The sequence below is a fragment of the Oncorhynchus mykiss genome, chromosome 4 (assembly GCF_013265735.2).
Source record: "Oncorhynchus mykiss isolate Arlee chromosome 4, USDA_OmykA_1.1, whole genome shotgun sequence".
Classification (NCBI taxonomy): Eukaryota; Metazoa; Chordata; class Actinopteri; order Salmoniformes; family Salmonidae; genus Oncorhynchus; species Oncorhynchus mykiss.
Window position 1 is genome coordinate 27488272 of NC_048568.1, and position 23600 is coordinate 27511871.

The 23600-nt window shown below is 45.5% G+C and overlaps 1 protein-coding gene across 14 annotated transcripts in view; it reads left to right on the forward strand.

The window, feature by feature from the left end:
* LOC110522432 (otoferlin) overlaps positions 1-23600 on the forward strand; it is a 122292-nt gene that overhangs the window by 86175 nt on the left and 12517 nt on the right. For 6 of the 14 annotated variants that reach the window (XM_036976029.1, XM_036976028.1, XM_036976036.1 and 3 more), the window contains exons 16-38: positions 7146-7254; positions 7428-7623; positions 7948-8068; positions 8531-8631; positions 8742-8832; positions 8940-9056; positions 9396-9548; positions 9769-9961; positions 10773-10897; positions 11099-11233; positions 12313-12474; positions 14348-14419; positions 15473-15592; positions 15782-15943; positions 17378-17540; positions 19686-19861; positions 20076-20105; positions 20245-20376; positions 20655-20730; positions 22149-22297; positions 22545-22817; positions 22994-23121; positions 23401-23571. In XM_036976029.1, the coding sequence (XP_036831924.1) occupies positions 7146-7254; positions 7428-7623; positions 7948-8068; positions 8531-8631; positions 8742-8832; positions 8940-9056; positions 9396-9548; positions 9769-9961; positions 10773-10897; positions 11099-11233; positions 12313-12474; positions 14348-14419; positions 15473-15592; positions 15782-15943; positions 17378-17540; positions 19686-19861; positions 20076-20105; positions 20245-20376; positions 20655-20730; positions 22149-22297; positions 22545-22817; positions 22994-23121; positions 23401-23571 (3155 nt within the window). The remainder of the gene's footprint in view (positions 1-7145; positions 7255-7427; positions 7624-7947; positions 8069-8530; positions 8632-8741; positions 8833-8939; positions 9057-9395; positions 9549-9768; positions 9962-10772; positions 10898-11098; positions 11234-12312; positions 12475-14347; positions 14420-15472; positions 15593-15781; positions 15944-17377; positions 17541-19685; positions 19862-20075; positions 20106-20244; positions 20377-20654; positions 20731-22148; positions 22298-22544; positions 22818-22993; positions 23122-23400; positions 23572-23600) is intronic. The other 8 variants (XM_036976038.1, XM_036976041.1, XM_036976039.1 and 5 more) reach the window with 5 other exon arrangements.

Sequence of the window (23600 nt, forward strand, 5' to 3'; positions counted from 1 at the left end):
TTAGAATACATTAACTTCCTGCTCAAATTCACTGGTGTTACCTAACTATAAAACCCAGCAACAATAATCAGAAACTGTAAAGAATGTTTCTCAGACCTCTACTTCAAATGTCCCACTGCCTGCTCGCTTTCAACCACAGCTAATCATATTACAATCTCAAGGCCCAATCCCTCTACTCATCATTTAACCTGCCATTGAAACGCTCAAATATGTTATCTCTTGTTTCGCCGATTTGTACTTTACCATTTAATGCCTTACCACATAGTTTACTAATGTGGTGATGTTTAGCATACGAGTTTCTTCGTCTTTTTACGCCAGTAACAAATACACTACCTTACATATTGTATCAACACGGAACCCCTTAAATCTACACACTTTAGCGATTGTTTAAATGCGGCGTGAAACAAAGTTAGAATATTTGTAAACTTAAGTTGTGCTCTTGCCCATATATACTGCCAATTTTAATATGGTATGCAATATCCACTGTCCTTGATTCTCACAAGGATTATTCAACCCAAAAATCTGCTAAGGAGCAGGGTTGATCCAAACTCTCTGATTCATTTTTCTTTGTTCTTTATAATTTCATCACTTATTGAGATTAGATTGTCCAAGCCTACCTCTGTCCGAGATCTTGTATCCACCCGTGCCCCCTACCTCTCAGATCACAGGCAGGTCCAGCTGCTCAATAATAAGCGTGGGTTACCCCAGTGTCCGGGAGGATGCTGTTGATTTGAGCCATGACCAGCCTTTCAAAGCACTTCATGGCTACCAACGTGAGTGCTACAGGGCGGTAATCATTTAGGCAGGTTACCTTCGCTTAATTGGGCACAGGGACTATGGTGGTTTGCTTGAAACATGTAGGTATTACAGACTCGGTCAGGGAGAGGTTGAAAATATCAGTGAAGACACTTGACTGTTGGTCCGCGCATGCTTTGAGTACACGTCCTGGTAATCCATCTGGCCCAGCGGCTTTGTGAATGTTGACCTGTTTAAAAGTTTCGTTCACATCGGCTACCGAGAGCATTATCACACAGTCATCCAGAACAGCTGGTGTTCTTGTGCATGCTTCAGTGGTGCTTGCCTCGAAGCGAGCATAAAAGTCATTTATTGACAGATAGACACACACTCCCAGCCCTCGTCTTACCAGACGTAGCTTCTCTGTTCAGCCGGTGCATGGAAAATCCCGCCAGGTCTATATTATTGGTATTGTCGTTCAGCCACGTCTCGGTGAAACATAAGATATTACATTTTTTTAATGTCCCGTTGGTAGGATAATCTTAATCGTAGGTCATCAATTTTATTTTCCAATGATTGCGCGTTAGCAAGAAGAATGAATGGCAGTGGGAGTTTACTTGCTTGCCTGCGGATTGTCAGAAGGCAGCTCGATCTGCGGTCATTTCTTCAAGCAAATTACGGGGATCTGGGCCTGTTCCAGTGAAAGCAGTATATCCTCCTTGTTGGACTCGTTAAAGGAAAAAGTTTATTCCAGTCTGCGGTGAGTAATCACTGTTCCGATGTCCAGAAGTTATTTCCGGTCATAAGAGATGGTAGCATCAACATTATGTACAAAATAAGTTAAAAAATAACGCAAAAAAACTAACAAATGGCACAATTGGTTGGGAGAATGTAAAACGTCAGCCATGTTCTTCGGTCGCCATCTTGTGCTAGAGGTGCAAGAGGTGTCACTACAGCCTGGTTGTGATTGGGAGTCCCATAGGGTGGCTCACAATTGGCACAGCGTCATCTGGGTTAGGATTTGGCTGGGGTAGGCGGTCATTGTAAATAAGAATTTGTTCTTAACATTTCTAGCGCAGGGGTTCCGCTAGCGGAACACCTCGACAACATTCCGCTGAAAAGGCAGCGAGCGAAATTCAAAAATATTTTTTTGAAATATGTAACTTTCACACATTAACAAGTTCAATACAGCAAATGAAAGATAAACATCTTGTTAATCTATCCATCATGTCCGATTTCAAAAATGCTTTACAGCTAAAGCACAACATATTAGATCTGTAATTAGACATGTTAGATCACCGCCAAATTGAAAAAACACAGCCATTTTTCCAGCCAAAGATAGGAGTCACAAAAAAGCAGAAATATAGGTCAAATGAATCACTAACCCTATGGTTGAATCCTCAGCATACACGGAAACACAGGCTTTGTTAAATGTCAGTGTCAGGTCATTGGTTAAAATAGAAAAGAGTTACGGGCCTAGAGAGCTGCCCTGTGGTACAACACACCCTACATGTTTGACATTAGAGAAGCTTCCATTAAATAAAACCCTCTGAGTTCTATTAGATAGACACAGTTGAAGTCGGAAGTTTACATACACCTCAGTTTTTCAGAATTCCTGACATTTGATCCCAGTAAAAATTCCCTGTCTTAGGTCAGTTAGGATCCCCATTTTATTTTAAGAATGTGAAATGTCAGAAAAATAGTAGAGAGAATGATTTATTTCAGCTTGTATTTATTTAATCACATTCCCAGTGGGTCAGAAGTTTACATGCAATCAATTAGTATTTGGTAGCATTGCCTTTAAATTGTTTAATAACTTGGGTCAAACATTTCGGGTAGCCTTCCACAAGCTTCCCACAATAAGTTGGGTGAATTTCGGCCTGAGTCAGGTTTGTAGGCCTCCTTGCTCGCACCAACCTTTTCCATTCTGCCCACAAATGTTCTATAGGGTTGAGGTCGAGGATTGAGGTCAAGGATGGCCACTTCAATACCTTGACTTTGTTATCCTTAAGCCATTTTACCACAACTTTGGAAATATGCTTGGGGTCATTGTCCATTTGGAAGACCCGTTTGCGACCAAGCTTTAACTTCCTGACTGATGTCTTGAGATGTTGCTTCAATATATCCACATAATGTTCCTGCCTCATGATGCCATCTATTTTGTGAAGTGCACCAGTCTCTCCTGCTGCAAAGCACCCCCACGACATGATGCCACCACCCCCGTGCTTCACGGTTGGGATGATGTTCTTCGGCTTGCAAGCCTCCCCTTTTTTCCTCCAAACATAACAATGGTCATTATGGCCAAACAGTTCTATTTTGTTTCATCAGACCAGAGGACATTTCTCCGAAAAGTACGATCTTTGTCCCCACGTGCAGTTGCAAACCGTAGTCTGGTTTTATTATGGAGGTTTTGGAGCAGTGGCTTCTTCCTTGCTGAGCGGCCTTTCAGGTTTTGTTAATATAGGACTCGTTTTACTGTGGATATAGACACTTTTGTACCTGTTTCCTCCAGCATCTTCACAAGGTCCTTTGCTGTTGTTCGGGGTTGACTTGCACTTTTCGCACCAAAGTACATTCATCTCTAGGAGACAGAACGCGTCTCCTTCCTGAGCGGTATGACAGCTGCGTGGTCCCATGGTGTTTATACTTGCGTACTATTGTTTGTACAGATGAACGTGGTACCTTCAGGCGTTTGGAAATTGCTCCCAAGGATGAACCAGACTTGCGGAGGTCAGATTTTTTTTTCTGAGGTCTTGGCTGATTTCTTTAGATTTTCCCATGATGTCAAGCAACGAGGCACTGAGTTTGAAGGTAGGCCTTGAAATACATCCACAGGTACACCTACAATTGGCTCAAATTATGTCAATTAGCCTGGAATTGTGATACAGTGAATTATAAGTGAAATAATCTGTCTGTAAACAATTGTTGGAAAAATTACTAGTGTCATGCACAATGTAGATGTCCTAACCAACTATAGTTTGTGGAGTGGTTGAAAACTAATTTTAATGACTCCAACCTAATTGTATGTAAACTTCTGACTTCAACTGTAGCTCTAAATCCACGATATGGCAGAGGTTGAAAAGCGTATCAAAGGCTGCATTGAAATCTAACAGTATAGCTCCCACAATCTTTGTATTATCAATTGCTTTCAACCAATCATCAGTCATTTGTGTCAGTTGAGTTGAGTGCCCTTCTCTATAAGCATGCTAATACTATTTTGTCAATTTGTTTACAGAGAAATAGCATTGTATTTGGTCAAAAACAATGTTGTTGTTAGAACCAGTAAAGAACCAGTAAAGGACACTTGGGTAGCTGTAATGGCTTCTAGGAGTAGTGGGTGGTGGAGTCAGGCGCAGAGAACAGGGTAGTTCAAAACGTGGATCTTTATTCCAAGACCAGAGTAAATACCCAGTCCAACAAACAGGACGAAACTGTCCGGAAAAACGGAATCCACAATAATCCACACACCATGAACAGAAAAACAAGCCCGCACAAAAGCTGGCCGGCCTACCGGGTTTAAATCGCCCAAAATAAAACCCAAACAAGAAACAGGTGAAACTAATCAGACTAAACTAACTGAGACAGAAAAGGAGATCGGTGGCAGCTAGTAGGCCGGCGACGACGACCGCCGAGCGCCGCCCGAACAGGAAGAGGCACCATCTTCGGCGGGATTCGTGACAGTAGCGGAATGACTTTGGCTTCCCCCCAGGCCCGAGGACAAACACCTTCCTCTAGGCTCAGATTAAAGATATGACAGATAGGAGTGGCCATAGAGTCAGCTACCATCCTCAGTAGCTTTCCTTCTAAGGTGTCTATGGCAGGAGGTTTGTCATTATTGATTGACAACAATAATTTCTCTCACACTAAGTTTGTAAAATTAAAACTTATTACAATGCTTTTCTTTCGTTATACATTTTTTTATGCATGAATACGATGGCTCACTGTTCGTTGTTGGCATTTCCTTCCTAAATTTGCCCACTTTGCCAATGAAGTAATCATTGCATTAATTGGCAACATCAAATGGTTTTATGATGAATAATCCATGTGATTCGATGAAAGATGGAGTTGGATTAGTCTTTCTGCCCATAATTTCATTCAAGGTTTTCTTCCATCATTCTTTATATCATTGATCTTGTCTTCATAATAGTTTCTTCTTCTTTTTTTGTTGAGTTTACTCACATAAATTCTCAATTTGCAGTAAGCCAGCCAGTCAGATGTGCAGCCAGACTTTTTCCCCCCATCTCTTTCAACCATAGTTTTTCAATTCCTCATTAATCCATGGAGCCTTAACAGTTCTTTATCAGTAATTGGAAGAAGCAATTTCATGGTCCTTCCCACCCCCTTTGAGGCAATAGGACATTGGAAGAAAGCAAACTGCCAAACTATTGATTGTCCCCTAATCCAACATAACTCCTACGCTAGCTGGGTTTTTTAACTCCACTGTGGGTGGAGTGTACCTCCGACTACATCAGTCGATACAAGGAAACAGTCGGTGGTTGTATTTGTTTAACGTTTTATTACAAAATATGGATTTCAGCAAACAAAGAAACAACTCGCCTACCCCCTACATGTGTTCAGCTTTGCCCTTTGACCCTGCCTATGACCTCCTGACATCCCCATAAATAGTCATAGGTTAGATATTTCCATTCTGATGTTAAATTGTCGTCTGCTCCTGCTCCCGCACGTGTCACCTTCTTTACTCGCAGCTGCACAGTATTGGACTCACCTGGACTCCATGACTTTGTTGATTACCCCCTCTATATCTGTCTGCCCCTCAGTTTGTTCCCTGTGTCAGCATTGATGTCTTATTTATCCCCTGTGCAGACGCTGTTCCTGTCCTGTTTCATGTCCATTCTTTATTAAATGTTCTCCCTGTACCTGCTTCTCGCCTCCAGCGTCAACCCTCACAGTTATATTATGTTATATTGACATTATAAAGACCTTAAAGATATTAACTGGCTGTTAGGGAAATCAATAGCATCAGCTTTGTTACCCCTGGCTAAGTAGCCAACTATCCCCTTGCTGTCTCTTTGTTTAGCTAATGCCTCCCTAATATCTCCCCTGTGTGCAGTAAGTTATTGGTATCAGTTTGACTATGTGGCAGGGGCAGGTATAGCGAGACAGAGACGAAGAGACGAAGAGACGGAGAGACGGAGAGACGGAGAGATAGAGAGACTTTAAAGAGGCCAACCCTAACCTGCTCAACATCTTAATCATCATCTTAATCAACACTGACTTGAAAAGATACACTGAACCAAAATATAAATGCAACAATTACAAAGATTTGACTGAGTTACAGTTCATATAAGGAAATCAGACAATTGAAGGAAATAAATTTGGCCCTAATCTATTGATTTTATATGAGTGGGAATACAGATATGCATCTATTGGTCACAAATACCTTAAAGGCGTGGATCAGAAAACCAGTCAGTATCTGGTGTTGTCCATAGCTTATGCCTGCCCATACCATAACCACACCACCACCACGGGGGCACTCTGTTCACAACGTAGATTTCAGCAAACCGCTCGCACACAAAACGCAATACATGCTGTCTGCCATCTGGGATTCAACCGTGAAGAGCCACTTCTCCAGCGTGCCAGTGGCCTTCGAATTTGAACATTTGCCCACTGAAGTCGGTTACGACGCCGAACTGCAGTTAGGTTAAGACCCTGGTGAGGGCAACGAGCACTCAAATGAGCTTCCCTAAGCTGGTTTCTGACAGTTTGTGTAGAAATTCTTTGGTTGTGCAAACCCACAGTTTCATCAGCTGTCCAAGTGGCTGGTCTCAGAAGATCCTGCAGGTGAAGAAGCCGGATGTGGTGGCCCTGGGCTGGTATGGTTACACGTGGTCTGCAGTTGTGAGGCCGGTTGGACATACTGCCAAATTCTCTAAAAAAGCATTGGTAGAAATTAACATTTAATTATCTGGCAAAAGCTCTGGTGGACATTCCTGCAGTCAGCATGCCAATTGCACGCTCCATCAAAACGTGGGACATCTGTTGCATTGTGTTGTGTTTTGTTGCCTTTTATCGCCCCCCCCCCCCCCCAGCACAAGGTGCACCTGTGTAATGATAATTCTGTTTAATCAGCTTCTTGATTTGCCCCACCTGTCAGGTGGATAGATTTACTTGGCAAAGGAGAAATGTTCACTAGCAGGAATATAAACTAATAAGCTTTTTGTAAGTATGGAACATTTCTGGGATCTGTTATTTTGGCTTTTGTTGAGTTTATATTTTTTGTTTAGGATAATTGTTTATGATTAAAAACAAAAACCTGTATGTTGGTGAATGGGACTGTATTTGTTTATTCTGCATTCTGTGTGTTTGAGAAATTGTAATTAAAGCGGGTTTGGTTCTACCTCTTATTTGTATTCTGTTGTTAATCTTGTCTTCTTTATTCTGTCGTTCAGAGTGCCACAGGGAAAATAGAGGAATTCTTCCTATTTGGTTCCTTCCTGGAGGCCACCATGATTGACAGGAAGATCGGCGATAAGCCAATCAGTTTCGAGGTCACAATAGGTAAGTAATATACTTGGGGGGTATACAGTAATAACTTAACAGACTCAATTATCATTAGTATTGGACACAAAAGGTACTCAATGATTTGTGTGTTTGGCATGTACGTATTGCAAACAAAAACACAACGATACAATTCTACTATTGTTGCTACTTTTCACATTTCCTTCCCCCAGGTAACTACGGCAACCAAATAGACGGAGTGAGCAAGCCCACCGCAGCTAAGAAGAAGAAGAAAGAGGGAGGAGGAGAGAGTGATGAGGAAGAGTCAGAGCTGATCCAGCAGAACTCCAGTGAGGACGAGGCGGATGATGATGGGGACCTGGTGTCTGTGTCCTCCACCCCTCCCATGAAGCCTGTCATCACAGACAGGTCAGAGGACAGGGGTTCAAGGGTCAGGATCAGGGGTGGTGGGTCAAGTTCCTCCTGGGTCACATCTAAAGCCGGGGTTCTGGCTAGAAATATTGTTTTGCTTATGGCGTGTAACAACAAAACAAGTCTGGGAACCACTGGGTCTAGCTCTTCCATATTCATAGATCACAATGTAGCCTATATGTGTCACAAAGTACTCTAACATAAAATAATGGCGATAAAAGAATAGCATGGTGAAAAGCATATTGAAAACATTGAAATATGAAAGAAATCTGCAACCATTGGTCTTATTCTCTGAGGGACCTTTTTTTGTGCCAACCTCAGGAACTACTTCCACCTGCCCTACTTTGAGAAGAAGCCATGTATCTACATCAAGAGCTGGTGGCAGGACCAGAGGAGACGACTCTACAACTCAAACATCATGGACAAGATCGCTGACAAAATGGTCAGTAACTATTCATGTTGAATGTGCACCAGCAAGATAATAATTCAATTTTTTTTTATTTAATTCAATTTTTTCCCCCAATTTCGTGGTACCCAATTGTTAGTAGCTGCTATCTTGTCTCATCGCTACAACTCCCGTACGGGCTTGGGAGAGACGAAGGTTGAAAGTCATGCGTCCTCCGATACACAACCCAACCAAGCCTCACTGCTTCTTAACACAGCACACATCCAACCCGGAAGCCAGCCGTACCAATGTGTTGGAGGAAACACCGTGCACCTGGCAACCTTGGTTAGCGTACACTGCGCCCGGCCCGCCACAGGAGTCGCTGGTGCGCGATGAGACAAGGATATCCCTACCGGCCAAACCCTCCCTAACCTGGATAATAATTCGATTAACCCCAATAAATGCAAAGCATTTCTGGATCTGATACACTTGTTTGTGTTTGCGGGTTGTGTCCTACAGGAGGAGGGTCTGAATGACGTGCAGGAGGTCATTAAGACAGAGAAGGCCTATCCAGAGCGCAGACTCCGAGGGGTGCTGGAGGAACTCAGCACTGGCTGCAAGTGAGCTAACATTACTGATACCACAGATATAATCACTTCTGTTGATACAGTGTCTGGACTGCCATAGCCAGAGACACAGTCTGTAAGTGTCTCTGTGCCTTTACTTTCAGTCGTTTCGTCACTTTGGCCAACAAGGACCAGAACCAGGCAGGCAGAACCAAACTGGACAAAGAGAGACTCAAGTCCTGCATGAGAGAAATGGTACAGGGCTGCTCTGAGAGAGTGATGGAGAGAGTTGTTATGGTTATGAATCTATCCTCGTGTAGCAGAGCGTGGGAATGTTTACGATGTCATATCCTTCTCTGTAGGAGAGCATGGGGCAGCAGGCCAAGCTGATTCGCTCCCAGGTGAAGAGGAACACGGTTAGAGACAAACTGAAGATGGTTCAAAACTTCCTGCACAGGCTCCGTTTCCTTGCCGACGAGGTACAGATTCTGTTACACTCAACTTTGTTTATAACACATTCTAGTTGCATTGACAGAGCAATTCAGGCCTTATAGAGACAGCACAGGCAACCTCCCCACAGTGGATCTTAGCTCTCTATTATAAAACGCTAGCATAATCATAACCAATCACTATGTGCAGTAAAGAGTACCACTGTGCAACAATAAACTGTACACTCATGACATGTAATTCACCGTTACAGGGGTGTGCATTCTTGTGTTTATCAATATCCTTTATGTTATGCACGTGAATTTCAGCCTGTATTGACTGCTATCTGGGTGTCAATAAAACGTTGAAGCTATATCCTCTGTGCCCTCCAGCCCCAGCACAGTATCCCAGACGTGTTTGTATGGATGATGAGTAACAACAAGCGTGTTGCCTACGCCCGCATCCCCTCCAAAGACATCCTCTACTCCATCGTAGACGAGGAGACAGGCAAGGACTGTGGCAAGGTCAAAGCTGTCTTCCTCAGGGTACGTGACTTGAACCTTCTCGACTCTCTCTGACCTCCACTTCTTCCTACCCTCATTGTTTTGTTTTATAACCCTAACAAACTATTGAATGTCCATTTACCTTAGTGTTGCTGTTGTAGGTCTGTGGCCTTGTGTCTTTAGATCCTAAGATTACAATCTTTCTAAGGCTGAATAAAGTTCTATACATCTAGAACGTTACTGTAACGTTTGTGTCCACCAGCTGCCTGGTAAGAAGGGCTTTGGCCCAGCGGGTTGGACAGTGCAGGCTAAGATGGAGATATACCTGTGGCTGGGCCTCAACAAACAGAGGAAGGACTTCCTGTCTGGCCTGCCCAACGGCTTTGAAGAGAACAAGGCTCCCAGGACAAGCCCCTGTCTACAGTCTGTACCCCCCGTCAGTCTGGTTTACAACAGTACGTCTGGTTTACAACAGTAATTCTCTCTACAGTCTGTACCCCCTGTCAGTCTGGTTTATAACAGTAAGTCTGGTTTACAACAGTAATTCTGTCTTCAGTCGTACCCCCTGTCAGTCTGGTTTATAACAGTAAGTCTGGTTTACAACAGTAATTCTGTCTTCAGTCGTACCCCCTGTCAGTCTGGTTTATAACAGTAAGTCTGGTTTACAACAGTAATTCTGTCTTCAGTCGTACCCCCTGTCAGTCTGGTTTATAACAGTAAGTCTGGTCTATAACAGTAAGTCTGTCTACAGTCTGTACCCCCTATCAGTCTGGTCTACAACATTAAGTCTGTCTACAGTCTGTAACCTGTATATACTGTTGCTATGGTGAGTGAGCAGCTGCTTTATAAGATAGCCAGTGTTGTCTCATCTCTGTGTCCTCTCTCTGCTCTGCTGTGTATCTGAGTGTTGTCTAATCTTATGTCCTCTCTCTGCTCTCCTGTGTATCTGAGTGTTGTCTCATCTCTGTGTCCTCTCTCTGCTCTCCTGTGTATCTGAGTGTTGTCTCATCTCTGTGTTCTCTCTCTGCTCTCCTGTGTATCTGAGTGTTGTCTCATCTCTGTGTTCTCTCTCTGCTCTGCTGTGTATCTGAGTGTTGTCTCATCTCTGTGTTCTCTCTCTGCTCTCCTGTGTATCTGAGTGTTGTCTCATCTCTGTGTCCTCTCTGCTCTCCTGTGTATCTGAGTGTTGTCTCATCTCTGTGTCCTCTCTGCTCTCCTGTGTATCTGAGTGTTGTCTCATCTCTGTGTTCTCTCTCTGATCTGCAGTGAAGCAGGTATTCCAGCTGAGGGCTCACATGTACCAGGCCAGGAGTCTGTTTGCTGCAGACAGCAGTGGCTTGTCAGACCCCTTTGCCAGGGTATTCTTCTCCACACATAGCCAGGTCACTGAGGTAAGATAGAGGGTGTGTGTGTGTGTGTGTGTGTCAGTGTGTGTGTTTTTGTGCATATGCGTATGTGTGTTCTGAGTCAGTCTCTGCTTTACATGGGCCTAGTAAGCGTTGCGTGTGTGTGTGTGTTTGTTAATGTGTGTGTGTGTGTGCCTGCATACGTGTGTGCGTGTGTGTCTGTTAATGTGTGTCCGTGTGTTTTAGGTCCTGAGTGAGACTCTGTGCCCTACGTGGGATCAGCTGTTGGTGTTTGAGGATGTTGAGCTGTTCGGAGAGGCCGGCGAGCTACGAGACGACCCGCCTATCATTGTGGTAGAGGTCTACGACCAGGACACTGTGGTACGACCTGAGTGAGAGAGTGAGAGTGTGAGAGTGAGAGAGTGTGGGTGAGAGTGAGAGAGATCAGGAGAGTGAGAGAGTGGGAGCGTGAGAGAGAGAGTCAGAGTGAGAGTGAGAATGAGAGAGTGAGAGAGTGAGAGTGTGAGAGTGTGAGAGTGAGAGTGTGAGAGTGTGAGAGTGTGAGAGTGTGAGAGTGAGAGTGAGAGTGTGAGAGTGAGAGTGAGATCCTTAGTGAAACTATTGTTTTTTTGGGATTCAAAGGATACTAGGATACAAAGTACTGTGAGACTGGACTGGCCATTTTTGGCAAATGCCAGATGGGCTGGTCCATGTCTATCTCAGGTTTCTTTTCACCAAATGATTATTATTTTGCTGATAATGGGGGCATCAAGGAAAACATGGGCTGGTGTGGGGGCCTCAAGGGAAAATGGGCCGGTGTGATAGAAATGCCAGGGCTGATTTCTGGTCCCAGTCCGTCCCTGTCTGTGATCCAAACACTTTGTGTTTGTCCATATGTTCTTACTGTGTATCTGTTACTGTCTTAATTTACCATGTTCCTCTTGTTCCTGCTCATATTGTGGATGATGCTGTTGGGGCTAAGTAGAGTGTGAAAGCCAGAAGTAGGGCCTCTATTGCTTTGGGCTTCTGTTTGCGTAGCAACGTAGCTAGTTAGCCAAGTCATGCAAGAGGCAGGACAGGCAATTTTACAGGGCATTCCCAAACTAGGTTTGCCATCTGTCCATGACGTAGCCATAAGCATGGTCCTCTTGCATTCCTCCAGTAGTGTTTGATAGCTGAAACAGTAGTTGATTGGTTGCAGTTGTTTGGTTGAAGTGTTAACTCTACCAGTCATGCATGCTTCTCATAAACTGATGGAACCAATAGAGATATGACCCCTGGTAGGACCTTTCAAATTCTGTTAGCCTTATGGTAGCTAGCATGTTCTCTGAATAGTCCCCACTTTATACACCATTTTCAGTATTCTGTCTGTGCTTACACTGGCCCCAAGTGGCCATGACAAGAAGTACACCCCCTAAACTGGTTTCTAATCTTTCTACGGTTGTCTCTGTGGCGTCCAGGGCAAGGCAGAGTTCATTGGTCGGACGTTTGCTAAGCCCATCACTAAGATGTGTGACGAGCACTACGGCCCTCCGAGGTTCCCCCCACAGCTAGAGTACTACCAGATCTACCGTGGTAACTCTACCGCCGGTGACCTACTGGCTGCCTTTGAGCTGCTGCAGGTCAGCTGATCACACACACTCGCACACATAGACACGTGTGCACACTGCAAGTACACACATACACATCAGAAACATACACGTATGCACATATACACACCAGGAACACGCACACCAGGAAATAAGCACGCATGCTCGCACGCACACACACACACACACACACACACACACACACACACACACACACACACACACTAGGAACTAAATAACATGAAAGGAACACACTAAGAGCATGCCATTGACATGCATGGAAAGAGTTTAAAAATACACACCGACGCACAAGAAGTTATTAGACAAATGGATCACATGGAGAATGACAACAGATTTACCAAATGCATGGACTATGCAACTGCAGCTGTGCACAAACACGGTGACGAGCTGATTCCTCAGCAAATCTAGAAAAGAAGGGTCTCTCTTTCCCTCTCTCTCTGCCTTTCCTTCTCTTCATCTGTCTGTTATTAATTTCCATTTCATCCTAATTGTCCGTCCACAATTTTCTTCATCGTCAATGCCTCTCCTCTTCTTCTTCCCCCATGACTCCTCCTCTTCTTCCTCCATGCCTCTCCTCTCCTTCTTCCTCCATGACTACTCCTCTTCTTCCTCCATGCCTCTCCTCTCCTTCTTCCTCCATGCCTCTCCTCTCCCTCTTCCTCCATGCCTCTCCTCCTCTTCTTCCTCCAAGCCTCTCCTTCTTCCTCCATGCCTCTCCTCTCTTTCTTCCTCCATGCCTTTCCACTCCATCTTTTTCCAGGCCTTTCCTCTCCTTCTTCCTCCATGCTTCTCCTCCTCATCTTCCTCCATGACTCTCCTCCCCTTCATCCTCCATGCCTCTCCTCTTCCTTTTCCCCCATGCCTCTCCTCCCCTTCTTCCACCATGCCTCTCCTCTTCTTCTTCCCTCATGCCTCTCCTCTTCTTCTTCCCCCATGCCTCTCCTCTTCTTCTTCCCCCATGCCTCTCCTTTTCTTCTTCCTCCATGCCTCTCCTCTTCTTCTTCCTCCATGCCTCTCTTCCTCTTCTTCCTCCATGCCTCTTCTCTCCTTCTTCCTCCATGCCTCTCCTCTTCTTCTTCCTTCATGCCTCTCCAATTCTTCTTTCTCCATGCCTCTTCTCCTTCTTCCTCCATGCCTCTCCTCTTCTTCTTCCTCCATGCCTCTCCTCCTTCCTCCTCCATTCCTCTCCTCTTCTTCTTCCTCCATAACTCTACTCCTCTTCTTCCTCCATGCTTCTCCTCCCCTTATTCCTCCATGCCTCTCCTCTTCTTCCTCCTCCATGCCTCTCCTCTTCTACTTCCTCCATGCCTCTTCTCTCCTTCTTCCTCCATGCCTCTCCTCTTCTTCTTCCTCCATGCCTCTCCTCTTCTTCTTCCATGCACTCTTCCTCTTCTTCTTCCTCCATGCCTCTCCTCCTCTTCTTTCTCCATGCTTCTCCTCCCCTTATTCCTCCATGCCTATCCTCTTCTTCTTCTTCCATGCCTCTCCCCCTCTTCTACATCCATGCCTCTCCTCTCCTTCCTCCATGCCTCACCTCTTCTTCTTCCTCCATGCCTCACCTCTTCTTCTTCTTCTTCTTCTTCTTCTTCTATGCCTCTCCTCCTCTTATTCTTCCATGCCCCTCCTCTCCTTCTTCTTCCATGCCTCTCCTCCCCTTATTCCTCCATGCTCCTCCTCTTATTCCTCCTCCATGCCTCTCCTCTTATTCCTCCTCCATGCCTCTCCTCTCCTTCTTCCGCCATGCTTCTCCTCTCCTTTTTCCATCCTCTCTTTATCACCCTGTGGTCCCTTGACTCTCCCTCCTTCTCACTGGACCCCTGCCCTATCCCCCCCTACCTCCTGCCCTCCACCTTACATACTCCTGTACCCTATCCCCACCCTGCAGATTCCCTATGACGATGAGGAGATCAGGAGGGCTCTGATTGCTGTCCATGACTTTGCTGTTCCTCAGATTAAGGTGCTCTTTTCACTCTTCTGTCCCTCCCTCTATGATCACTCTCTGGTCTGTCTAAAGCTATGCTATCTCTGGTCAGTCTAAATCTATGGTCTCTCTGGTCAGTCCAACTCTATGCTATCTCTGGTCAGTCTAACTCTATGCTATCTCTGGTCAGTCCAACTCTATGATATCTCTGGTCAGTCCATCTCTGTGAAATGGTTAGGTAGTTAGCGGGGTGCGCACTAATAGCGTTTCAATTGGTGATGTCACTCGCTCTGAGACCTTGCAGAACAAGGGAAACAACTACTTCAAGGGACGTGGCTTTTGTGGAGTGATAGGTAACAATGCTTCGTGGGAGGCAGTTGCTGATGTGTGTAGAGGATCCCTGGTTCGAGCCCAGGTAGGGGCATGGAGAGGGACAGAAGCAAAACTGTTACATTTGGTTATTCTGTCTCTGATCACTCTCTGGTCAGTCTAACTCTATGGTCTCTGTCATCAGTCTAACTCTATGGTCTCTGTCATCAGTCTAACTCTATGGTCTCTCTGGTCAGTCTAACTCTATGGTCTCTCTGGTCAGTCTAACTCTATGGTCTCTCTGGTCAGTCTAACTCTATGGTCTGTATGGTCAGTCTAACTCTATGGTCTCTCTGGTCAGTCTAACTCTATGGTCTCTGTCATCAGTCTAACTCTATGGTCTCTCTGGTCAGTCTCTCTATGGTCTCTCTGGTCAGTCTAATTTTATGGTCTAATTCTATGGTCTCTCTGGTCAGTCTAAGCCTTCTTCTGCTGAGTGTCTATAAAGGTCTATAGACACCGTCTATAAAGGTGCTTCTCTCCCTCTCTGCCCCATCCATCTCTATTCAGTGTCTTGCTCTGTAACTACTCTCTCTAACTTCTGTACCTCTGCAAAAATAGTCCAGAACAAAGCCAAACTAAAATCTAGGAGAACAAAACATCTCAGGTCCTTTTATTGCTGAATACTGAAGCTGATGTTTGTAATTTCATTTAATTCTATCTCCTCGGTATGTTGTATACATTGGTTGTTGCCTCCTCTCCCTTCTTTTCCTGGAGTAGATTGGACAAGGGGGGAGGGCAGAGCTTCCTCCCATCGATGGTCCGACAGACTCAGAACGTGGACCCATCCTCCCTGTACCCATGGGCATCCGACCTATCCTCAGCCGCTACCGCATAGAGGTGAGACAACACTCCATGACTAGGGAACAGCACTCAGAGAGGGTATAAAACTACAAGCTAGAGGAAAGAGAGAAAGTACCCCAAAGATAGAAACTGGAAGGTGGAGGACACAGGTCCAGGTGGTGGAGGTAAGGGGAGATCAAGGCAGAGATCAAATGGTCTGATCCAGTCTGATATGTTGTGGTCCAGGTTCTGTTCTGGGGCCTGAGGGACCTGAGGAGGGTGAATTTGGCCCTGGTGGACAGACCCAGGGTGGACATAGAGTGTGCAGGGAGAGGAGTCCAGTCTGCTCTCATTCAGAACTACAAGAAGAACCCCAACTTCAGCACCCTCGTCAAGTGGTTTGAGGTGGTGAGTAGAACCTGGTCAAATCTCGATGGTCTTTCAGACAGTGAAAGACAGCAGATACTGTACATAAAGTCAGCAAAAATTAAATGTCCTCTCACTGTCAACTGCGTTTATTTTCAGCAAACTTAACGTGCAAATATTTGTATGAACATAACAAGATTCAACAACTGAGACATAAGAGAAATTGAATAATGTGTCCCTGAACAAAGGGGGGGGGGGGTCAAAATCAAAAGTAACAGTCAGTATCTGGTGTGGCCACCAGCTACATTAAGTACTGCAGTGCATCTCCTCCAAATGGACTGCACCAGATTTGCCTGTTCTTGCAATGAGATGTTACCTCACTCTTCCACCAAGGCACCTGCAAGTTCCCAGACATTTCTGGTGAGAATGGCCCTAGCCCTCACCGTCCGATCCAAATGGTCCCAATGTCTCAATCAATGGGATTGAGATCCGGGCTCTTCGCTGGCCATGACAGAACACTGACATTCCTGTCTTGCAGGAAATCACGCACAGAACGAGCAGTATGGCTGGTGGCATTGTCATGCTGGAGGGTCATGTCAGGATGAGCCTGCAGGAAGGGTACCACATGAGGGAGGAGGATGTCTTCCCTGTAACGCACAGTGTTGAGATTGCCTGCAATGACAACAAGCTCAGTCCGATGATGCTGTGACACACCACCCCAGACCATGACAGACCCTCCACCTCCAAATCAATCACGCTTCAGTGTACAGGCCTCGGTGTAACGCTCATTCCTTCGATGATAAACGCGAATCCGACCATCACCTCTGGTGAGACAAAACCGTGACTCGTCAGAGAAGAGCACTTTTTGCCAGTCCTGTCTGATCTAGCGACGGTGGGTTTGTGCCCATAGGCAACGTTGTTGCCGGTGATGTCTGGTGAGGACCTTACAACAGGCCTTCAAGCCCTCAGTCCAGCCTCTCTCAACCTATTGCAAACAGTCCGGGCACTGATGGAAGGATTGTGCGTTCCTGGTGTAACTCGGGCAGTTGTTGTTGCCATCCTGCACCTGTCCCGCAAGTGTGTTGTTCAGATGTACCGATCCTGTGCAGGTGTTGTTACACGTGGCCTGCCACTGCGAGGACGATCAGCTGTCCGTCCTGTCTCCCTGTAGCGCTGTCTTAGGCGTCTCACAGTACGGACATTGCAATTTATTGCCCTGGCCACATCTGCAGTCCTCATGCCTCCTTGCAGCATGACTAAGGCAGATGAGCAGGGACCCTGGGCATCTTTCTTAATGGCCTACGATCTGTAAGCTGTTAGTGTCTTAATGACCGTTCCACAGGTGCATGTCCATAATTGTTTATTGAATGGATTCAAGCTGGTTTAAAACTGACCTTAGATCCGTTTTGCATATAGGCCAGGGCAACTTCCTAACTCTCTATGTGAACCCTGACCTTTGCCCCCTGACCCCATCAGGACCTGCCAGAGAATGAGCTACTTCACCCTCCTCTGAACGTCCGGGTGGTGGACTGCAGAGCGTTTGGCCGCTACACCCTGGTGGGTTCCCATGCCGTCACCAGCCTGCGACGGTTCATCTACAGCCCCCCAGACAAGACACACAACAACTGGGCCAGCGCAGGTAGGCCTACTCACACTACTTTTTATTTCTATTACAAGAGATTACATTTTTGTATTGATCTGGGGAATCCAAACCATGTATTTATACTATTTGAGTATATACATTAGTTGATATACTGTATAGTCTCAGAATCTAATCTTCCAATATTTTCAACAGTTTGTGATTTCCTCTCAGACTGACTCAGACCTGCGTATGAATATGAATTTCCTATTGCTTTACTCACCTTGATGCTTCCTGGCTTTTTCCCACTCCTGCTCTCCTTCTCTCCCACTCTCTGTGCCAATCTGTATTCTCTCTCTCTCTCTCTCTCTCTCTCTCTCTCTCTCTCTCTCTCTCTTCTCTTTCTCTCTCTTTCTCTCTCTTTCGCTCTCTCTCTTTCTCTCTCTCTGCCTCTCCTTTCTGCCTCTCTCTCACTCTCACTATCTCTCTCTCTCACTTTCTCTATCTTTCTCTCTCTCACTCTCACTCTCACTCTCTCTCCCTCTCTCTCTCTCGCACTCTCTATCTCTCGCTCTATCTCTCTCGCTCTCGCTTTCTCTATCTCCATCTCTCTCTCTCTATCTTTCTCTCTCTCGCTCTCTTCTCTCTCTCTCTCTCTCTCTCTCTCTCTCTCGCTCTCTTCTCTCTCTCGCTCTCTCTCTCGCTCTCTTATCTTTCTCTCTCTCTCTCTCATCTTTTTCTCTCTCTCGCTCTCTTCTCTCTCTCTCTCTCGCTTTCTCTCTCGCTCTCTTATCTTTTTTTCTCTCTCTCTCTCTCTCTCTCTCTCTCTCTCTCGCTCTCGTTTTCTCTATCTTTCTCTCTCTTTCTCTCTCTTTCGCTCTCTCCTCTCTCTCTCTCATCTTTTTCTCCCTCTCTCTTTCTCTCTCTCGCTCTCTTCTCTCTCTCTCTCGCTCTCTCTCTCGCTCTCTTATCTTTCCCTCTCTCTCTCTCTCTTATCTTTTTCTCTCTCTCTCGCTCTCTTCTCTCTCTCTCTCGCTCTCTCTCTCGCTCTCTTGTCTTTCTCTCTCTCTCTCTCTCTTATCTTTCTCTCTCTCTCTCTCTCTCTGTCTCTCTCTCTGTCTCTCTCCTCTCTCTCTCTCTCATCTTTTTTTCGCCTCTCTCTCTCTCTCTCTCTCTCTCTCTCTCTTCTCTTTCTCTCTCTTCCTCTCTCTTTCGATCTCTCTCTTTCTTTCTCTCTGCCTCTCCTTTCTGCCTCTCTCTCACTATCTCTCTCGCTCTCGTTTTCTCTATCTTTCTCTCTCTTTCTCTCTCTTTCTCTCTCCTCCCTCTCTCTCTCTCTCCTCTCTCACCACTATCTCTATCTTTCTCTCTCTTTCTCTCTCTTTCGCTCTCTCCTCTCTCTCTCTCATCTTTTTCTCCCTCTCTCTTTCTCTCTCGCGCTCTCTTCTCTCTCTCTCTCTCGCTCTCGCTCTCTTATCTTTCCCTCTCTCTCTCTCTCTTATCTTTTTCTCTCTCTCTCGCTCTCTTCTCTCTCTCTCTCGCTCTCTCTCTCGCTCTCTTGTCTTTCTCTCTCTCTCTCTCTTATCTTTCTCTCTCTCTCTCTCTCTCTCTCTGTCTCTCTGTCTCTCTCCTCTCTCATCTTTTTTTCGCCTCTCTCTCTCTCTCTCTCTCTCTCTCTCTCTTCTCTTTCTCTCTCTTCCTCTCTCTTTCGATCTCTCTCTTTCTTTCTCTCTGCCTCTCCTTTCTGCCTCTCTCTCACTATCTCTCTCGCTCTCGTTTTCTCTATCTTTCTCTCTCTTTCTCTCTCTTTCTCTCTCCTCTCTCTCTCTCTCTCCTCTCTCTCACTATCTCTCTCGCTCTCGTTTTCTCTATCTTTCTCTCTTTTTCTCTCTCTTTCTCTCTCCTCTCTCTCTCTCTCCTCTCTCTCTCTCTCTCTCTCTTCTCTTTCTCTCTCTTTCTCTCTTCCGCTCTCTCTCTTTCTCTCTCTCTGCCTCTCCTTTCTGCCTCTCTCTATCTCTCTCTCACTTTCTCTCTCTCTCACTATCTCTCTCTCTCTCTCGCTTTCTCTCTCTTTCTCTCTCTCTCTCTCTCTCGCTCTCGTTTTCTCTATCTTTCTCTCTCTTTCTCTCTCCTCTCTCTGTCTCTCTCGTTCCATTTCTTTGTTGTGTCCTGTTCCTCCTCGGTCACTCCCCTGACCCCTTTCAGCTAGACTGATGAATGGCTACATGGTCCTGACCAACGGGGGGTCCCATTCTCGCCCCTGCTCCCCTTACTCCCGCACCCCACCTCGCACCTTCTCTCGCCCCACAGGTGATGTCACAGTCAACATGGATGCCGACCCCTCAGTCAGGAAGATGGACACGGTGGTCAAGTTAGACGCTGTAAGCTTTTACACGCGTCTCTGATGTTTATCACTTTTGATTTCATATTTTTGGAATGAAAAGGACAGAAGTAGAGATGCCCTCAAGGACTGCATTTGAGGTTGATGGCTTTACCTCTGGTCCTGTGTGTGGTGTAAAATCTATTCATGTTTTGTTTAGATGTATATATTTTGTGTGTAATTTGGTGTTGTTTTGTGTGACCCTCCCCCTGTAGACGTCTGATGCAGTTGTTAAAGTTGATGTGGTAAGTCCTGGTATGGAACTGTTCCCCAACTTTTGAAAGAGCTTCACAATGTGGACAAACATCAATGCACACCTGTAACATTTATCTACTATGCCAGTTAGCATGTAGTTTGATCAGACGATCTCTCTTGTACCCGCAGAACGAGGAGAAAGAAGAAAAGAAGAAGAAGAAGAAGAAGAAGAAGGGAGAGGTGGAGGAGGACGATGAGACAGACGAGAGCATGCTGGACTGGTGGTCCAAATATTTCGCTTCCATAGAGACACTGATGGAGGTGAGAAATCGATTCTGTTCTATTCTATTCTGTTCAATTCTATTCTTTTCTGTTCAATTCTATTCTATTCTGTTCAATTCTATTCTGTTCAATTCCATTCTATTCTGTTCAATTCTATTATATTCTATTGCTTTATATTCCGTCTCGTAGGAATATGGTTGTATTCTGGAAATAGAGTGTTTGAGTAGTTCCAATAAGACAACTGGAGTGTTCTAGAATAAAGTCAGTTCCATGTGTGTCTTGTGGGGATAATCCTGATGTGTAGTTGTTTTTCCCAGATCCTCAGGGCTCACGAGGCAGCTCTGGCCGAGGCAGAGGAGAGGGAGGACCAGGAGATAGCAGCAGAGGGAGCAGGTAAACACTGCTGGTGCTGAGCGTCAAAACAGAGCATCTGTTGGCTAACATGTCTCTCAGAATGACAGGATTCTGGGCCAGCTCTGAATGGTGGATGATAATGGGAGTAGTGTATGGGTTTGATGTGTGCTTTTTGAGATGAATGAGCTACAGGATCAGAGTGTCTATCTCTGCCTGCTTGCGGACTGGTGGAGAGGGCACCAGAGTAGAGTATAGCATGTGAAGGCATTGTATGCATTGCACATCCTCCTCACTGTCATCATTCATCCCTAGCACCTCCGACCCAATTACCCCTCATCCATCACCACCTAAATTGGAATGAATACATGACCTCATATCATACCCATTGACCCCTCACACCAGCATGACCAACCCTGCCGTGCACTACCATGAAAGTTGGCTGATAAACTGAACCATTAAGGAACGCAACATTTGCTTATATGCTTATAAAGCAAATCAATCCCTTTGTCCCTTAATCCCCTGATTTAACCATAAATGATGTGGATACATCTAATACATCTATACATCTACTATTACCACAAACTCAATTTTAAATGAAAGTCTAAAACTTTGAAAAAATATAAATGTTTAAATCTTGTTTACCAAATTCCTATTAAGATATTCTCCCAGAATTAGAAAAAAAAGGATAATGTGGCTCTTTACAAATACAGGTGATTACAAATACAGGTAACTGCCAAAATAAAGGAAGCACCAAAATAATGTGTCTTAATAGGGTGTTGGGCACCACAATCCACCAGAACAGCTTCAATGCACCTTGGCATAGATTCTGTCTGAAACTCTATTGGAGGGATGTGACACCATTCTTCCAAGAGAAATTCCATAATTGGTCTTTTGTTGATGGTGGTGGGAAACGCTGTCTAAGGCGCCACTCCAGAATATCCCAGAAGTGTTCAATTGGGTTCAGATCTGGTGACTCAGACGGCCATGGCATATGTTTTCACGCTAACCATTCAGTGCCATTCTGTTGATCGGGGCAATGTCATCCTCTGGGGGCATAGCCATGGAAGCAAAAATAATGGCCTGCCCAGCATTTTTATACATGACCTTAAGCATGATTGGATGTTAATTGCTTAATTCCTTTCAATATACTTTGTACTTTGTATGTATTTACTCAAGTGTTTCCATTATTTTGGTAGTTACTTGTATTTTACATTTTAATCACTCATGATGTAATGGATTTCAGTAGTCCTGGCAATGGATGGCCAGATGGGTCAAATGTCAACTTTCATGTTGATTGACATCTGGGATGTTGTGTCGTGTCCATCCATTCGTCCCTCTTCACCCCTCCCTCCCCACCTCACTCCCCTCCTCCTCCTCCTCCTCTATCAATTCCCTATTCACCCCCCTGCCCCCCTCCACTCCCCCTCATCCACTCCTTCCACTCACCCCACAATCAGATATCAAACCTGATGACCTCCCTGTAAAAGGCTCCAAGGGGAAGGAGAAGAGCCGAGACAAGAGCAGGAACAAGGAGAAGAAGAAGAGCCACCATGCAGGAGAGGAGACAGAGAAACACTCCAGCAAACCCAAAGTGGACGAGCTGCTGGTCAGTAGGACTAGAGATTCCACTGGACACACACACACACACACACACACACACACACACACACACACACACACACACACACACGTGGAATGGTATCAGACACACTCTGAACAACAAGGTGTGTGTGTGTGTGTGTGTGTGTGTGTGTGTGTGTGTGTGTGTGTGTGTGTGTGTGTGTGTGTGTGTGTGTGTGTGTGTGTGTGTGTGTGTGTGTGTGTGTGTGTGTGTGTGTGTGTGTATTGTCCAGGTGTACAACAAGGAGCTGGAGGCAGAGTATGATAACTTTGAGGACTGGCTCCACACCTTCAACCTGTACAGAGGGAAGGCAGGGGACGACGATGAAGCAGCCCTGGATGACGACAGGATCGTGGGCAGATTCAAGGGCTCCATGTGCATGTACAAGTTGCCTCTGTCTGAGGAGATCACCCGGGAGGTGGGCTTTGACCCAAACATGGGCATGTTCCAGAGCATTCCACACAATGACCCTATCAACGTGCTCGTGCGCGTCTTCGTGGTCAGGGTGAGTGACACCCCTAACCTCTAACCTCTAACCATAAACCAAAGCTTTCCCAGGTTGTTGCTCTTAACTTCAGCGACCTAATCATGTATTCTCATTCAACTCACTTGGTAAAATAAAGGTTCAATAGATTGTAAGTAAAAACCTAAACCATACCACCAACCAACACTGTATTCCAGGCCACAGACCTCCACCCTGCTGATGTGAATGGGAAAGCGGACCCCTATGTTGTCATCAAACTGGGCAAGTCAGAGCTGAAGGATAAAGAGAACTATATCTCCAAACAGCTCAACCCTGTCTTTGGCAAGTGAGTGTGGATGGATACATTCGTTGCACATTGGTGCTGATTCAACAAGTCAACTCATATAAAACATTGCAGTCAAGTGTATTGAAGCATCACTGTACTCTTGTAACTGGCATAGATGCAGCGGCAGCGCATTCTATAAAAAGCTAACCACTTCTTATTTCAAATGTCATCCGTACTCTCTCCATCTCTCCCTTTCTTGTCTATTCCCTCCCACTCCTATTCCTCCCTCCCTTCCTTCCCCTCCTTCCCTCCCTCTACTCCCTCCACCTCCTCTCTCAGGGCATTTGACATGGAGGCTACGTTCCCCATGGAGTCCATGTTGACCGTGTCAGTGTATGACTGGGATCTGGTGGGCACTGATGACCTCATCGGGGAGACCAAGATTGACCTGGAGAACCGCTTCTACAGTAAACACAGAGCTACCTGTGGCATCGCTAACAGCTACTCTGTGTGAGTTCCTGTCTGTCCATGTCATTGTT